The sequence below is a fragment of the Rhipicephalus microplus genome, chromosome 10, assembly GCF_043290135.1.
Source record: "Rhipicephalus microplus isolate Deutch F79 chromosome 10, USDA_Rmic, whole genome shotgun sequence".
NCBI classification, from domain to species: domain Eukaryota; kingdom Metazoa; phylum Arthropoda; class Arachnida; order Ixodida; family Ixodidae; genus Rhipicephalus; species Rhipicephalus microplus.
The window spans coordinates 41,773,731-41,792,575 of record NC_134709.1 but is presented as its reverse complement, the minus strand read 5'-3'; the positions used below and the strand labels follow the sequence as shown (position 1 = coordinate 41,792,575).

Sequence of the window (18,845 nt, the reverse complement as noted above, 5' to 3'; positions counted from 1 at the left end):
CACAAATTATATGCTTTATCCAAGGCACCGTAAGGCACCTATTCTGGACAGCAATCGATCGCCATCACCTTTTTGGTTGATAATCATAATCGTTTTGGCTGTGTGCTTTATCACCGGATCGTGGCGCTTGTTGGCTCTTGAGTTCGCGGCTGAATAAACCCCGTTACGACCAAGTCGTCATACGTGGTGGAGGTGTTGGCTATCGCTCCCATTAGCTCTCGCCCATAAAGGGAATCACAAATGACCCAGGTGTTCGTGCGATATATCCCCTGTATAACTGCAGATTTATCTCATCAGCCTATCTTAATTACGCAAGTCTTCGTTAATTTTGTTGTCGTCTAGACTTCCCCGCATTGCTGTGCCGTTTTTAAAGCGTCAACATTCTTTCCGAATGAACTCTAGCGGCACTATTTTAAAGCATGCATTTTTTTTATATTGAGCAGTTTGTAGTTTGCACATGGTATGTCTTCAAGAAAAAAAGAAAGCACAACTTTATTTCATATTGCCGGAAGCGCTCGTTCGACATCAGTTGCGACGTAACAAAACCGGCAGCCCATTTGCTGACCGGTTTGACGGCTTGATAGCCCCGCCGTGGTGGTCTAGTGGCTAAGGTACTCGGCTGCTGACCCGCAGGTAGCGGGATCAAATCCCGGCTGGGGCGGCTGCATTTGCAATGGAGGCGAAAATGATGTAGGCCCGTGTGCCCAGATTCGGGTGCACGTTAAAGAACCCAGGTGTTCGAAATTTCCGGAGCCCTTCACTACGGCGTCTCTCATAACCATAAGGTGGTTTTGGGACGTTAAATCCCACTTATCAATCAAGATTTAAAATTATGTGGTCTATAGCATGCCGGGTGGTCCACCAATTAAATGGTCGTCTCTTCTCCGCGCGCATGCCCAGACTGACGTGTTTGGAACCTGCGAGACCCGTTACACACCCGGAAACATCGGTCGCTCCGGTGGTACCGTGACCAAGTCCAAGAGCCTGGCCACGTGCTTTGGCCGCTTCGGCAGCTCCCTGCCAATCATCTACACCCCGTACGAGTCCAAGGCTTCGGTGAGTTTTGTTACACTATCCATTCTGTCGTTATTGCGACGAAATCATAGTTGTTACAATGGAATACCAGCTGGAATACTGGGCCCTTGCTTGGAATTGAATACTGAGCCCTTGCTTCAGTGGTGGTGGTGAAACTTTATTTCCTGAGAGGGGGCCCAAGGGCACCTGGCTAAAAGTTAGGCGTATGGGGCAAGTCCCACGTAGACGCAGCTACGCCATACGCGGACCTTCTGAACAGCGCATATATGATCTTGGAACACATCACTTTTTAGTGCCTTGTCACATTGGCCCTTGTCCAACATGCGTCACTTTCCCATAGAACAAGGACCTTGCTTCGGTTACTGCGAGGCGTCGCTACAGCAACCGACGCCGGATTTTCTCTAGATCTCAATGCAGTATTGCAGTTCTTGCGAACAACAAAAAGGGAGAAGCAGTTATTTGAGGAGCAAAATCTTAGATGTCGATCTAAACAAGAGTTTTGAATTAAGCAGCAAACCAGTGTCGTCCATGTGTAAGGTGGTTAGATGGCATTGCCTCTCTGGAGGCCAACGGGAAACAACTTCAGTAAACTTGGAAATATGACTCACTGGTGTTCAAGTACTTATGGCGTCACATCTAGCCGCTAGCGACACGATGGTACTTACGTACGCAACCATTCGTGAACAACTACGTTCATAGCCAAAGCTGTGCTAAAGACGGGAGCACAAGACAAATATTACCACAGAAATGCGCCGTGGTCTTGTTTGTCTTGAGCTCTCGTCTTTCGCGCAGCTTTAGACATGAACCTTAAGCAACTCGATCAGCCTTATATAATTTTACTGTACGTGTTTGTCAGGTTCAGCTTCGTGCCATCAGATGGCGCCGTCAGCCCCGCCGCTCACGTTTGCGCTCCGACAACATTGTGCCCCGTTAACAGCAATACGTTTGCTGCGGCGTATGATTGTCTGAGCATAGCCTCCTATATATAGGGGGCTATGGTCTGAGTATGCTTCTCGTGCATTTTACCGTAGAACATCGCCTAAGACGAGTACCGAGCATGTTCTCAGTTCTAGATAGCGGCGTTTGGCCCCCGGCGCGTACAATAGTGGCTGTGGCGGAGTCGTCGTGCCTTCGTCGAAGAAAGCGCCGCCGAGACGACGGTGAACGAAGTTCAACAAGTGTTGGTGGTCCACGGTGCCCGCACACCCGTGCTGGAGTGTTTTTCTTCCCCGTTTCCTTTGAGAATGCAACGCACTCAACGTGCTCGGTCGTAGACATTGAACGACCTTGTCGCTAGCGTCCCGAAGCCGATAACGCAATGGTTGCCTTTTCTGCCGCAACTGACTGTGCAAAGGAGCTGCACGAAGACTTTGTGGGGGCAGTTTTATTCTCTGGCACTCGTGCTACGCTTATCGACGCGTGCGTTTTTTTGGCAAAGGAAGCGAGCGGAAAGACGAACCTTCATTTTTTGTTTTGTTTTTCCTATGGAAACCGTCATTGAGATCCTCGTGACACGTTTCGTTCTAGGTTCGTTATGGTTTTTTTTTTTTTTTTTTGCGCTGGTATTCGTGGACGCGGCCAGATACGCGCGAAGGTGTGGTTACGTGGCCGCGGTGGTCGACGGTAAAGGGACATGCATGACGAGCGTTACGGTGCAAACGCCACTGACCGAGACGGCCGAGGAGGTGGCCATAGCACTCGCGGTGGCGACCACTGAGGCCGAAGTAGTAATTAGTGACTCGCAAGCAGCGATACGCAACTATGCGAACGGTCGTGTCTCCCGAGAGGCGCTGCGAATCCTAATGACTAACGAAGACAAAATTCGGGAAAAAAATGACACTTTCGTCATATGGACCCCCGCACACACACAAACCCCGCTGGCCGGCAACGAGGCGGCGCACGCGGCGGCTCGAGCACTCACGAACCGAGCCGTTGCGAACGCCGACGCCGCCTCGGACGAAGTTCCACGCGGGGGGGGAGTGGGAGTGGGGGGACCGCATGACTAGTTACCACGAAATAACGCAGCACTATAAGCTAGAAAGGCGAAAGTACCCTCCGCCACACAACAGGTTAAATAAAAAACAGGCAGTTGCGTGGCGACAACTGCAAACATATACTTATCCGAATCCAGTTCTCTTTAGTCTCTGTTACCCTGATCTGTATTTAACAGAAAAATGCAAGGTTTGCGATGAAAGGGCGACACTTTCACATATACTATGGGAATGCTCGAGTTTAGATGAAAGCAACGATGAAAACCACGAAGAGGCAGTTTCGGACCGCAGGACACGCTGGGAGGGGGCTCTGCTCAGCTCCTCATTCGAACAACAACTGTGGGCCGTCCAGCGAGCCGAGGAAGCCGCCCGAGCCCAAGGGCTCGTGGCCGACGCCTAGGCCCGCCCCAAATCAACTTCGCTGGACTTCATAAATAAAGTTATTCTTCTTCTTCTTTGCGCTGGAGTGTTTTGATTCGCCGAGTTGGCTTGGTAGATGTGCTCGTGACTCCGGAAGATGCGGCTATGTTTTTATTTAAGGCCCGTTGAAAGGTCGACCACAACAATGGAAAAGAACTGAAATTGGGTGCAGTCTAGGCGAGTTCGTTTGAAATCCAAGGTGCTGAATTGAACAGCAGTGCGAAAGAAGGGACCAGGACTGTTATTCGTGTCTTCACTTTCTCGGTTCCCTAATTATTTTGCGTTGTTATTGAATTCAAGTACCGCGAAAAAAAATATATATATCTCACTGTCACTGAAGGGAACCATGAGTAGCGTGCGTAACTGCGCATGGTTGAACTTCAAAGTTCCGTTCATCACGCGTGCGCTTTGCCCGTAGTTAACGCGACCTTGCAAATGGAGCACACCATGAATTCACCGCAGTTTCGGTTTCTGTTACTCGTCCCGAATTCTCGTTGGAGCACGCCACGTGGGTTCATCGCCCTGCAACCTGGCAGCTCGTGGGTTCATCGAGCGTCTCCAGAATCTCGTTTCGCGACGGGATCACGTCATTGCTGAGAGAGTGTAAGGGGGAGAAGCCTCAGCGAAAGGCCTGAATACATGTATGCGCCGTGTCGCCTGAAGGCAGACAGAAATTAGGTGCCTTTTTCCTCTTCATTGTAACCACTACCACCACCCACCCCGCTGCAGCGCGTGCTTTCTGACGCGGCGCCGCGCCATTTTCCTACAGAGAGAGGGGGCATGTGACTACGTGAAGCTGCTCGCCCGTTCTCTCCGATTCGTGGCATGTCAGATGCTTCCGCGCTCACATGATAGCTGCAATCATCGCTGAACTTGTCACTGGTAAGTGCTGACAAGCTGGCACAGCTTGATTCCTCGTCGGAACTTGCTTTTCGCGCGTCTAAAGAGGCACGTTGAGCTATGTTTACACCCTGGCCAGCCGTGGCGGGGTGCAGCTGATCTCGTGACGTCATCGGCTACGGATTCTCGTGACGTCATTCGATAGCCACCATGGATGACGAAGCGGCTCCTCGTTTCTGTTTCTGCTTAATTAAAATTATTGACGAGTGCCTGGGCAAAATGAACCACCCTAAGCTTTTGCATGACTGTCAATACTATTTGAAAACAGCGCGCATTATCTCAGTATAATCTAAAGTGCACCGGAGCTCCCCGTTTAGCAACAAATTCCAAAGTCACGCGAAGAACGGCAAGCAGCTCGAAACTTGCAGCGCGCACCTCAAGCAGAAAGCACGCACGAAATGAGCATACGCGGGACGAGCGTGGACTAGCAAATGTCACAGCTGGACACACAAAGCGCACTTCTCAAACAGAAAGAAAGAGAAACGAATGAACAAGAATACACAGGACAAGTGCGAACAACGGTCATAATTACGCCTTTCGTGTGGGAGCAGCGCGCTCCTTACCTAAACGAGGCCTTGAGCGAAGTGACCTTTGTGCTCTCCCCATTCACGAGCCTGATAAGCGCGCGTGCAGGAGAGACCACGGAGTCCGGTGCTCATCGAAACGCGAGAGGGAACGAGTTTGGGGGGTCCTCAGAGCTCTACAACTTCGGCGCCTTATATCCTGACAACGTACGCCCCGTGGCCTGCAATAAAACAACAACAACAACAACAAAACGCTACGTAGCCTAGTGGTCTGCGCTGCACCCTGTGGAGCGAGATTTCGCTGGTTTGACGGCCCGCGTCGGAACATTTTCTTCGTGTTTTTTTTTATTTGCGCTATTTCAGTACAAATTTGACAACGTCATATCTGTGACGGAAATACGTCAGCCGAGCCGTGGTGGACCCCGGCATGAAACACTTTCGTGTTAAAAAAAAGGGGGAGAAGAGTGCAAGAAGAGAGGCAATCATAAGCACTGTTATTGCGCACACTGAATGACCCGAGTAGATATACATCTCACCGGCGATCAAGACCTCGTAGAAACTAACGCTTAATACGTAATTTCTAAAATAGTTACGATTATTGAACCATGATTAGGTGTCATATAATATTTCCCTTGTGAAGTAGTACGTACTTTCTCATTTCACAGGCTAATACTAAAGAGGGCTCGGTGTTACATGTGCTTGACCCTGTGCATGCAGGCAGAGCTATTGATTCGGTGCTCCGTGTGCATGTAAATGAGATGTATGTGGTTGATACGCAAATTAATGTGCTTTTATACATCCGGGTTCTTTTGTCCGCACACAGCCGTTCCAGACAATCCCAATGACGAACGGCAGCTTCGTGTGCCAGCAATCGGTGGATGCCAACCGCTGGATCACCAAGGCCGAGTGCAAGGAGCAGGAGTACCTCCACCTCGCCGCCAGGGGTCTACGCGAACAGACCACGGTCACTTCCACGGGAGTGCTCATCATGCAACAGATCTTCCCGTCGGTCAAACCCGTTCCTGGTGCGAGTTAGCTACTCACTCAAATTTGGCCACAGCTCGGTTGTGAAGCGTTCCATTGTTGAGCAGCAAAGTATGTTTCCCATTATTATAGTCAGAGCGTTAGATGCCTCATCTGATGTGAAAATTGACTGCCAGCGTTCATGATGTCAACACGAGTGATGCAAAGGATCAACAGTATGTGGTGAAGTCACTGTATGAAATCAAGACATGACATATCGCCAAAACGAGATGAAGTCATCACGTGAGAAAGTCGTTTGGTCAAAAATGTGGAGGCATTGCCAAACCCTGCGAGGTGCGGGCATAGGCAGAAATTTTTTCAGTGGAGGGGAGAGGGGTCATCTCTTTGATTTGAAAACAGGCCGGTGGCAGGCAGGCAAATGGTCATTTTGCGCTATGTATACCATGGCGAAAAAAATTCGTAAGGGGGAGGCACGAGCTCTGTGTGCCACCCCCTGCACTACGCCTCTGCTGCGAGATTCAGAAAACTTGCAGTGTCTGTGATCCTGAACACCGTGCAAAACCATGTAGGGGGCACATAGCTTTAAGAGGTGGGGAGGGGGGCTATTGTATCGATATTATTCGATAGCCTATTGTATCGCCTTCTGTATCGATACAATACGCTGAGAAGAAAGCGGCGGCTTATGCCTTTGAGTCATCTTAAGCACATGCATAAGAGACTGCGTGGATCTTCAGGCAGTGTTGGTGGTGAAAGTAGGCAGAGAACAGCTGTGGTGTGAAAGCCTTCACATTTGATTAATGTCATTTCACTGAATTTTATGGTATGGCCTTCTATTACAGCTAGTGTGCTAACTGTTAAAGAAACCTGTCATTTGTTCAACCCTGTGGGAAGAGAATTGTCGCATGAAGCGTCACGCAGGCATCATTTCTCCATACAAATTAAGCCTGAAAGGCCTCCACATCAGCTTCATTTGGCTAGTAAACTTGAGCGGAGTGTTTTAGAAAGATATTTACTGCATGTTCACAAAAGTCGATGCACTACTCAGGGACGTCTATTTTTTTCCCCCCTACATTGCTTTGAAACATTGCTGTAGCTATGAACCATGGGTACTATGTCTTTTCCGCAGAAACGGTGAACGTCAGGTCCACGCTCAAGTTCGACCACAGCGTGACCCGCACTGAGAAGACTGAGCCAAAGGACGTCATTGGCCTGCTGCGCGACCTGTGCCGCAGCAGTCATGAGGACATCCGGCCCGAAGCCAGCGGCATCTTCGCGCGCCTGGTGGCTGCACTCCGGGGTCTTCCTCCTCAAGCGTTGAGGCAGATCTACAGCAAGGTGTCCACCGGCGAACTGTGCTTCGACAAAAAGATCGAGTGAGCTCCGCACTACTTCCGTCTGTCGACTTATCGCATTGTGATATCCCCTTTTACCATATCCTAGTATCATCATCTGGTCGAAGCCTAGCTTTGACTAGGATATCCGCCGAATGCTCCTGGTCAACGCACAATTTCCTGCTATTTTCTATTGTCATTTTGTGCTGTCTTTTTCATAATCGACTTTCATGATCTTGGTGCAGTCCCTCATGCTTCAGTGAATTCATACTTCCTTCTTTTTTTCTCTTTCTTTTTATCTCTCATCTTCTTTGTTTCCCTTTATCAATACTCCAGTGTAGAGTAGTCAACCAGAATCTTTACGGTTAAGCTCCTTGCTTCCTTCCATTCTGTTTTCTTCCTTCCTTCCTGCTACTACCTTTACTTGGGATCATCCACTGCCATCTTGTTCAAAAAGAAGACAGATGGAATGATTTCATATACTCTACTGCCTTCTTCTTGTTAACGTTTTTTTTTGTTTTTTTGCAATGCCATCGAGTTCGTTATCTTGATGAGTTCAGTGGCTGTGAGTCTTTCACTATTTCATTCGAATTGTCGGGAGCATAAGTTATTCAGTGAACTTATACTTTTAAAAAACTTCTTTTTTCGTACGTGTTGTGCAGGCATCTGTTCTTGGACGCACTTCCTCTAGTCGGAACCGAAGCGTCGCTCAAGCTGACTGTAGAACTGATGAACAAGGCTGAACATGCAGACCGTTCGACGGCATGGATCGCAGGAATCAGCTCCATCAGCTACCCCACCGAAGGAATGATCTCAACTCTGGCCGTAAGTCTATGTGTAAATCTTTTATATGTAAATATACGACAGCATTTTCTCAGCGTATCACGTGAGTGATTTATGAAGAACAGTGAATGATGTAGTGGCTGTAGTGCATATATTTGTGTCTCACTAGCTGAAGCTTTCAGTAAGCTTAAGCTGGTAGTAAATGAGTGCATGCTAATAGTTTCGTTACTTTCTGGTGGGTACTTGGAACTTCACTGATTTGATTTCTCCAGAACGAAAGTACTATTAGAAAGATCAGCGAATCATGCCTATGGTCGAATTCGCCATCTTGTCAGCTCTGTTTGGTGTGGATGACTGGTACGGCCTCCGACCAGCTAGAAATGCTGCCATTGCAAAATTTCAAAATTTTACAATATGACAGTATTTTCTGTTGTCTAATACATTGCCTTGAGCTGAATCGGCCATCCTGGTCCTAAATGGCTGATAACTTTTTTTTACGCTGAAAGAGAAAAAGAAAAGCTCTTTAATATAATTTGTTCCAACAGCATTTCGTAAACGGGTAACACAATCGCATCCAGTATGAGTTTCAGCATACTGCCCATCATCAAAGCAGTGCCAACACTGCATGGTTGCACCAACTTAGAAGGCAATCAGTTTAGTCAACCCTGTTTTGCCAACTGATATATTTCCAGAGCGAATTTCACGTTTTCCAGTGTTACACTATCGGCTTGGGGCGCTTCAACCGTGGCCGCCGTGTTGCAAACAATAATGAGTACCAGTGTACACTTTCTAATGAAAAGTACAACCCGATTCGAAAAGCAATAAAGTCCACTAAAGCGTTTCAGTGTGCTGTGTGTCCCGATGAAGGAATGTTAAGAACCAGCACAAATTAGGGATGTACAGCTTTTTCTAGCGTTGGCTGATTGATATGTAATGGTGGCTGGCATTGGCTAAACGATTGTTCGATGTTGGCTGAAGATCGCTCAATGATTCCTAGTGTTGGTGAACCATCGCCATGTGTTGGCTAGTGTATAGAAGCGACGGCAGTGTTGGCTAAGTGATAGTAATTGTTGTCCAGCGTCAACCAATGGCTATAGTAATGTTAGCTATCTGCTGTTGCATCGCAAACTACATTCAACTCATTACAGTGATTGAGCTGTCAAACTGTTTGTCTTCTTTCCCTCTCGCAGCCTCTCATCAAGAAGGCGAGAGCACCGCGCAGCGCCATCCTCGCTGTGACGTCGCTGGCCCATGTGTTCTGCCGCGATTACCACGGCAACTGCGACGACGTGCCGGCCATCCGTGAAGTCCAGGCGGCCCTCACCAAGCAGCTCGGCTTCAAGTGCAGGGCCGATGATGCCACTGCGAGGAACAGGGTACGAACAGAGATAATTAAGAATTCAGAGCATTGATAGAATTTGTAGTGGCTGTTGATTACGCTTAATTGTGCAATATTTGTTCAGAACTGACTCTACCTTGTGAGAAGAAGATATCAAGAAGAAGAAATGAACATTGGTAGGGCACGTAGCGCGTAGGCGAGATAACCGCTGCTCTTTGTTCAATAAATAATGTTCAATAAAGAGCAGTTGTACAACACATCTGAAAGGCTTACAAACCATAAAGATGTGTTAGCCAGATGCAAGGAAGGGCACCAGCTTCGCTGTCTCATTGGTGTCCACAAAGCGGAGCTGGTTGAATTTTTTTTCAATCTCTTGAGCGCTGAACTCACACTTTCACTCATTGTGCAAAAGACATCATGGAAAAATTTAGGCATGGTTTCATGTAATCTTGCAATGCCATGTTTACAAAGCACTGTTCGTTTGTAAAGACATCTGTCACTTAAAGTATTATAATACCAAATGAAGTGCATAAGAAAACGAAATAATATTGCGTGCAGTCCGATAAAATTGCCGATTCATTTTGTTGTTGTTTCCAGGTTATAACGGCTCTGAAGGGTTTCGGTAACCTTGGATACTATGGCGAGGGTATCAACACCATCATCGAATGCGCCATCTCCAGCAACAGTCCTCTGCCTGTCCGAATTGCGGCCATCCAAGCAACCAGGAGGTCTTGTGCTCCGGAGGTGCGCAAATAGTTAGAGTTCACGAAACGAGTTTGAAGTAATAGCAGTAGTAGCAGTAGTAGCAGCAGTAATATAATAGAATGGATGATGGTAGTGTTGTTGTTGTTGTTGTTATTATTATTATTATTATTATTATTATTATTATTATTATTATTATTATTATTATTATTAGTTGTTGTTGTTGTTGTTATAGCTGTAATATAGTAGCAGTAGCTTTAGCCAGCTTCCTGTTGCTTGTTTGTTTAGTTTCCTGCGATGCAGCTGATTTCACTATAACATACAACAAAAAAATGATGAATATGGCTCCAAAGGCGTAACTATAGATTAGCGCTGAGGCGAGCTGAAATTAGCATAAAAAAAACATCAGGAGAAATTATTTGTTGTCTTTGAATGTTGTAAAATTCTTTTCAAAAGAAAGGAAACCTATTTTAAAGTGTACTGTGATCAAATGAAACAATAGCATTTAGCAGTTTCACAGTTCTGAAAGAAGCAAACCAGATTCGCTCGTGGCAATAATTGGAGAAATTGAATTGAAGAAGATGTAGTGTTGCTGCTGATTATGGGCAATTCGTCCTTGCTGTATTTGCGACTCACTTGCGCAATTTTTTTCCCGAATATATATCGGTGGTTATCGCTTTATGGCAGATGCATCCCAAGCTCATGGAACTGATGAGCAATCCGAGCGAGGACGTCGAAATTAGGATCGCCTCTTATCTCGCTGTCATGAACTGCCCCACCATGCAAGATATAATGGACATCAAGAAAATGCTCGAGAAGGAGGAGATCAATCAGGGTAAGTTGCGTCTTTTACCTTGCCGAGTTTGTCGTAACCTCATTATCACTACACAATTAATAGGAGCCAGTTGACTAATTTTATTTTATTACATTAATATACTTCTTAAGAAGGGTATACATGTTGTCGTCTACCTGTTGTTTCAAAACATACAGGCATATGTTAGTTCATTGGGAATCAATTGATCGATATTCATCAACTATTTGCCCGAGTCAGAGACCTGTGACAGAGACCTATAGGCCATGTAGCTTCTCCATTGATAAGTGGCCATTACTTTTTCAGCGAAAAGTCACATAATTTGTTCAGCGTGTCGCCATAACGAATTTTTATTTTTTAATTTGGTGTCAGCTTGCTTCATTCTTGTGCTCAGAGTGACGGCCTACAGTGCACTCACACTCTGATCATGCCTTGACAGGTGTACACATATCACCAAAAGTATTAGAATAAAAGGGATGCACGCCTATTATACACATTGCCTAAACTGTATTGTTTTTAAAAAATTTTAGCCTGTCTTTGGACACCATGTTGTTTCCAGTTTCCTCTTGTGCTCAAGCAGTAGACTAGGGTCTTAGTCGTGTGCGTTTTCTCTGACACCATTTTGTTTCCTTTTTTTACCCGCTCGTCATGGGTTCTTGCGCTGGACATGCAGACACGAGAGAGCACGTAAGATCATAACACAGTCACACTTGAACTGCTGTGATGCAGCGCGAAACGGCCCACGCACGGGAGAAAGCACATAATGACGCCACAAAGCATTTTGTGGCGTCTTTAAGTGTCTCCTAGTGTCCGTACGTCGTTTCACTCCTAGTGTCCATACTTCATTCTAAAAGCAAAGCTGTTTGAATAATTTACTAATAAGCCCACTATGCAACCCTGGTCTATCGCTCTAATGCACGCTTGCAGTTAGCACATCCTCTGACGCCACATTGTTTCCACGTTTTGCAGTGGGCTCTTTCATCTGGTCGCACCTGAAGAATCTCCAGAACACGGAGTCACCCACCAAGATGGCGGTGCGTTCCCTGGTCTCCGGCATCTACGTGCCAGGCAAGTTTGACAGCGACGCACGCAAGTCCTCGCAGAACATTGAGTGGTCCGAGCTGTCCGAGAAGTACAATGTCGGAGGTACCGCCGAGGCCAACGTCGTCTACAGTCCCAAGTCATTCATCCCACGTTCCATCGATCTCAACTTGACCGTGGACCTCTTCTCGCATTCCATCAACATCTTCGAGGTACGCTTATAACGTTATGAACGCTTGAAATACTGAAGTGAACCAACTTTTGATATATGCTCAACTTCTGTTAGAAACAAAGTTGGCAGCCAGCCGTCTGTTGCAAAAAACTACATCAACCTTCAATTAACTTGCATAAAAAAGAAATTAATTACCTCAAGACCCTGACATGTACTTAATTGACAAATTTTTATTTTTTTATTCATTCCTACAACTTGACGATATCGTAAAGTAAAACATGTTAAACATACACGACCAAGTTTTGTTCATTCATAGAGCCTAGCAGTGACCACCTGGGTTTTTGTATGGTTCTCTTTTGTTTGCCTGTTTTCATTTCTGTTACCTTCTTTCGCGATAGAGGAAATCCATACGAATTCCGTACAAACTAGTCGACGATAAATTTCAACACTTCTCTAGCGCCCAAAAGGTTTCATTTCCAAGACGTGCCAAGAATCCAGGCAATCTGCCTTACATCTTTGGGTTGTTCGCTCCATCACATATTGAGGGAACACGCAGAGAATGTGGTGTGTAGCCCATGGTTTGGTGACGCCCGCTACAGGTAACGTCTTGTTCTTGTCGGATGTTGCGGAGGTATTGGCAGGTGCAAGTGACACCCAGCCGTAATCTATGCACTGATGTTTCTAGGCTCTCTTCTGTATCAATGAATGTGACAGCAAAGTGTCCATGTAGGTTTTTTTTTTTCTTTTCGCTACAATGCGAGCTTTTTCTGTAAGTTTAGGTCAGACAAGTGTTAACTCTATCGTCTCATTCCGTGTCCTTTAGATTGGCGGTCGCGCCGAGGGATACGACCACATGCTCGAGAGTCTTCTCGCTCCCAAATCGCATCTGAAAAGGACCAATGAAGTCGACTCGTTCTGGAACCGCTTCAGCAACAGCCTTGGCCGATCTCGACGGGCTGCCTCGGCGAAGAACACCAAGGTCGACATCTTCGACGACAAGGTTCGCTTCTTTTTCGAACAGTTTTCAGCATCAACGATGCTGAAAACTCGTTATTTCTGGTTACAATAACGTTTGATATTGTTTGGTTTTCAGTTAGGGTTTGTGACGAAATTGTGTGAAGCGTCTTAGTTTAACGTTAACTACCTGTTGCACAAATACTTATGATTAAAGTATGCTTTTTTGCAAACACTCTACAGAGCTGTCAGCCTTATGTTCTTTCTTTATTATTTATTTATTAATACGAAAGTGTTTTATGCCGGGGGACCACTAAGGCTCCATTTTACTGACGTTATTTTCGTGACGGAAATAATGTCAGCAAAATGAGCACGAATGGATGCCAAACAAAAGCTACGAAAAATGTTCTGCGATGTGGGAATCGAACCTACAACTTCTTGGGCCACGATGATACATGCTTGGCGCTCTAACCACTGGGCTACCGGAACACACGCACACAGCTTCTTTACAGTTTATTTTTCTTTTTTTTTTTTGGCGTACGCAGGGAGAAAAAGTAACTCCCAAGACAAAAAAATGCAATAAAATTGTTCTACGCCCTCATAATTTAAAAAATTTACTTAATTCTTCCAGGTGAACATCAGGAAGGCAAACGAGCCTAGCGGATCACTTTACTTCCGCATGTTCGGCAACGAGCTGTCCTGGTTTGAACTGCCCACCATGGAAGACATCGGAAACTTCATGAACGGCGTACAGACGAACAGCTGGCTCGAGAAGGTAAGTATTGCTTGCATTAGACAGGTTAGGGACCTTTACCTGCCCTGTAAATGAACTACTTGTTATGACAAACTGGGCTGCCGTAACCATGGATAAGAGTAGCGAGACGTTTCCTTCTACAAGTGACGATACCCAGCTGGCACTTTGTCAAGTTACGGCACACTTGGAAAACGCTTTAGTAAGTTAATATTGCAAGAGCATAATATAGAGAAGGAAGTGTACTAGTATGTTTGAAGCCTGTCTGTGAGCAGTCTATCATACTACTCGCATAGCCTATACCAGCACTTCATGATGTGGCTAGGGCTCGCTTGTGCTATAAAACTGTTAGTTAACCCTTTGTGCGTTCATCTGTATTTTCTCATGATAACAGAAAATATGCCTGCGGAATATTCAAATGAGGAGCTTAGAAAGAGTACGTTATTTTTTTTTCCAAGGTATAAACCAATGGTTTACCCCTCCCCCCCCCCTCAAAAAAAAAGGGGGGGACATATCAGACCTGTGGACATATCAGACGTTCAGACCTGTGTGCCGCCACGCTACACTACCCCGTTTGATACCGTTCGTGCCATCGCCATAGTCCTAAGAGTGATTACGCTGCACAGGTCTCGTCCCACCGACTCATGAGAGCTCCAACCTGTGATCATGTCGCCATATTTCTTGCACGAAAAGACCTGTCGCAAGGGGCACAAAGGGGCACTTCAAAAACTGCACAAAAAAGTTCTGGCGGGCCTCATTTCCATCTATGGTACACAATGTACCATAGACAGCTCATACTGTACCATAATGCTACTGTACATAATGCTACATGTACGTAATGCTACATAATGATACACAGTGTACCATAGACAGCCCCACTGGGCACAGCCAGTAGGTCTGTGCCCAGTGACTCTGAGTCTGAATTATTTGCACACATTAACCATTTGAACTTATTGTTGAGAGTAGTATGAGGCTCCGGGTCCTCCAAGGGGTGACTGTCTACACTATTACACAGACTATTACACTGTTTGCATTTTATTTTGTCCCTCTATGACACAGATTATGAGCAAGAAGCAGAACGATATCGCCCGCAGCGCCATGCTTGTTGACACCACCGTGACGGTGCCCACAGTCACCGGCTTCCCATTCCGGGTTGACCTTAAGGCGACAGTGACCGGCGGTCTCAAGACCGATGGCCAGATCAACCTCGCCAACGCTCCCAACGACATGCTCATCGAAGGTTTCATCAAGCCCAGGTGAATTAACTCTTTTAGCTGAACGCGTCGTGTGGTTTTGCAATCTATTGCAGATCTCTTCAGCGATCGGCCTGTGGTGGCTTCTGGTCTCGCCACGTGATCAATAGATCTAAAACAAACATGTCCTAGCTTTGGAAGTAGTTTCCTTTTGCCTTTTTTTGCAAGTCGTGCTATAGGTGAGGCCAGTATTGGGTCAGCAATGTGCAGCGCAGCACTTGGGACACTTCACGGGTTCTCTGCAAGCTGGCTACCAGAAGCTTGGGCCACGAGTTAGGACTGGAAATTTAGTTTCGGGCTTGGGCCGGCCTTTACTTCATGGGGCACATTTAACACATGAGAGAACTGAAGTGCTGAGGTTTAGGCCCTGTAATAGTATTAGTACAAGTCAGAAAGTGGTGGCGTTAGCACCACATGAATATTAGGCTTTACCAGAGGCATGGGCAGGATTTACGCCCCATTTTAAATGATCAGAGGCAGCGACCCCCCCCCCCCCCTTCAAATGTATGCCTATGGGCTTCACTCGAATCAAGATTATTCACAAGGGCATTGTCTCTTCCAACAGCCGTTTTCCATTAGTCCCCCTCACAACCAACTGACGTTCCAGATGTTAGTTGTCTAGATCAAGGGGATTAAATACTGATACAAAGCCGCTGCGTCAATAAATGCACCACGCTATAACGTTGGTTCTTGTGGGTTTGCTTCCGCAGTGCTTCAATCGACATGAGTGGTCTGATGTCCATCGACGCCGGCGTTGCCAAGCGTGGAATTCGAATCCTGTCGACCATGCACACATCCACAGCGCTAGACGGCAAGATCGAGATCAAGCCCACCGGCGAGATGAACTTCAAGTACAACATGCGCAACGACAAGCAGGAGATCCTGAACATGAAGTGAGTGAGGCTCTTCCAACAGCGTGTTGTTTGCGTGGGTGTTTGCGATATTGGAGCACTGGTATGTGGTTTAACCTTCAGTACTTAGGGGCAAGGCTACATCTACAAAGGTATGTAGGCGAGTGTGCACAGAGCATTAGTACAGCCATACCCCTTTGTAAGAGACACTGATAAAAGAGACAAATGGGTATAAAGGACACCGGTGTGCCTACAGTAGAATACGGGTTGACTAGAAAATGCATACGAGGTACCCTGCCTATAAGAGACATCTCATATAAAAGACAAAAATTGCTGCCCAGAGCATGCCTCTTATAAAGAGGTTGAACTCTAATAAGTATGTTAAAGAATCACCTTATTAGAGGCAATTTCAACAGCATTAATGACAAGGGACATTGAAGGGTTATTTAAGACGAGAGTTTCTATAGTTTTTTGCCTTCAATGTCCTTTTTTGGTTAGCCCTGTTCACCTGCCTCTAAAAGATGTGCCAGATATCGTGCTGAAGTATCACGTTCGCTCGCCACTGCATAAAACGCACAGCTTTCTTATGAGGCACTTGCTGGACATTGAGTGGTAGTTGAGCATAAGATAAGATGCTGACTGTGTGCAATTTAGTGCATCATCAGTGTCAAACAGTGACTACGGGAGGAAGACTGCCTTCTGAAAGAATAAAGTGAGGTAAACCATTCCGCACAATATAACGCTGTTTTGTTGACCGAAAGAACTTGACCTTTTATTAGCAGCCTCATTATTGCAACTAATTGCTATTGCAACTAATTGCTATTATGGTACGATTAACATACAGAGAGACATATATATAATACCGCCTAACTATAGGTCCCAACGCGTGGACCATGAGCGAAAAGTAAGAGAGGTTCTATGCCGCACGGAACTTTTTAAGAAATCTTTCTTTCCAAAAACAATCCACGACTGGAATAGGTTACCTGCTGACATCGTCAACGTAGTTTCGAATGAGATGTTTTTTGCCCTGCTGAAATGATAGTTTCTTTGATCTTTTTAGGACGTACTGTATGTATTACTGTTCTTATCTTTTGTTCTTCTTTCTTTTGTCCTCACACTGTATGCAGAAGGGAATTGTGGCTATACTCCGATATCAAATCACTTATTTTTCCTGTTGAAGTGACTCAACCTTGTAGTGTTCTTGTTTCTCACATATACTGCATACTGCTGTGAATAACTTATGTTGTCGATCTGCTGTAGCTGTTGTTGTTGCTATTACCGTTTTCCACGCTTTATATATGACAAAATATTGAACTGTCCAGACTGACTGTAAACCCCTCCCCCACTGTAATGCCTTTGGCGCTGTGGGTACTAAATAAATAAATAACAAACAAAAGCAAGATAATTTATTGTTTTACACTTAAATGGGACAATGTGCCAGGCCTACTGTTACAAGATTTTGCAACACCAGGAACAAGGTCATTCCGCATGTATCCTCTGTTCTCCAACTTCACGCAGCCCTATGCGCCCTATGAGAGTTCAGCTGCGATGATGGGCTGTGGTGTTTGGCCAATAGGGCAGAGCCATTTGCTGTATTAGAGTGACTCTTTGTGCTGGTTTCTATTCGTGCATCAGAGAGTGATCTTGATACAGAAAATATTAGTCGTACACAATACGCAGTGACTATTGCTTAATCGAAGGAAGTGTGGTCATCATGAAAAGTTGTATCGAATCCATTCCTTCCAGGACCGAGATCTACTCTGTTGAAGCCGAGACGGAGACGCCCCTGATGGCGCCATCCGTCAAGGAGTTCAACGGCTGCACTCAGACCCTGTCCAAGGCCTTGGGACTGAGCATTTGCGCGAGGGGCAAAGTGCCCAAACCCTTCTTCAACTACAAGGGTCTCAACCTTCCTTTCGACTTCAGCATCATCCTTCAGAAGAAAGACCTCACCATGGAGGGATACGAGATCAAGATGAAGTACCCGATGGACATTTCGGTGAGCCACTCGGACCTCCCATCCTGACGCATTCTTTAAAGCCCAAAACATATGCAGCTTTTTTTCAGTGTTCCCAGTGTTTCGTACGCCGGCTTCGCTCAGTGTCGACGCTGCCGGTGATGGTGGCCGAAACGTCCACTTCTGAATGATTTAGATATCTGCAGCGTCGGCACCGACACTGTATTCAAGTTGATTGATGGAGAACCAATCAGTGCACGGCTGCCAGTGACTTCTGCTACGTAACAGTATCGTTTCTGCTGCCAAAATGGCTGCTGCCTGCCTCGGATCTTTTAAGTCATCGCCGTGCTCTGTGTGATCCAAAAATTTTCAGCTGATGCTTGTATTTGACTTAGCTTGTTCCTCAGAGGCTTCGACAAGAAGTGGTCAGGATTTCTTCGAACCCTTTTCGAGCGCCATACTCAAGTTCATCAGTATGGTTAGCAGGCCTGAGTATATTGGCTGAATACATGGCCTCAAAGATGTTCAACTACTTCCAAGCTCAGGGGCCGTATATATCAAGTTTCTGGTGCTTCTTATTCTCAACAACTGGTGCTAGAAGGAAAAAAAAAAAACTTTTCCTTGGTAATTATTTGTTTTTCTCACCTCAGAACTGCAAATAAGACATGAAACCGATTTTGAGGATTATTTCTTGTTGCTGCATGGAAGGACACGGCACACTATATTGCAAGTTCTTGGGTTCATTCTCGTTGACACACACTGCGATGCTGAGCTGATGCTGGCCCTGGCACTCCTGATATGGTTTGCCACCCTCTCTGGTGGCGTTGACGCGATGATGCCAGGGAAAGCGGGGCAGAGAAAACGCTGGTAAAAACACTGCATATGTTTCAGGCTTTATCGATCTCTTGTTCCATTGCTCTTGTTTTGATAAATATCGCTAGACTCTCCAGTGGGCCGCCATTGAACTTGAATGATGTCATACAGAAGACAAACATTTAGGAACCTGGCCTCAGAGTTCCTCAGCTCAGGAGGCTATATGGGCCCTC

The 18,845-nt window shown here is 46.1% G+C and overlaps 1 protein-coding gene across 1 annotated transcript in view; it reads left to right on the top strand.

Annotated features, from left to right (window-relative positions):
• LOC119181228 (apolipophorins-like) overlaps positions 1 to 18,845 on the top strand; it is a 75,679-nt gene that overhangs the window by 23,845 nt on the left and 32,989 nt on the right. The window contains exons 5-17 of the mRNA XM_075875546.1: positions 901 to 1,056; positions 5,694 to 5,895; positions 6,981 to 7,227; positions 7,848 to 8,010; positions 9,159 to 9,344; positions 9,905 to 10,051; positions 10,697 to 10,844; positions 11,790 to 12,073; positions 12,857 to 13,033; positions 13,619 to 13,762; positions 14,798 to 14,994; positions 15,702 to 15,884; positions 17,589 to 17,841. Coding sequence (XP_075731661.1) covers positions 901 to 1,056; positions 5,694 to 5,895; positions 6,981 to 7,227; positions 7,848 to 8,010; positions 9,159 to 9,344; positions 9,905 to 10,051; positions 10,697 to 10,844; positions 11,790 to 12,073; positions 12,857 to 13,033; positions 13,619 to 13,762; positions 14,798 to 14,994; positions 15,702 to 15,884; positions 17,589 to 17,841 — 2,487 coding nt within the window. The remainder of the gene's footprint in view (positions 1 to 900; positions 1,057 to 5,693; positions 5,896 to 6,980; positions 7,228 to 7,847; positions 8,011 to 9,158; positions 9,345 to 9,904; positions 10,052 to 10,696; positions 10,845 to 11,789; positions 12,074 to 12,856; positions 13,034 to 13,618; positions 13,763 to 14,797; positions 14,995 to 15,701; positions 15,885 to 17,588; positions 17,842 to 18,845) is intronic.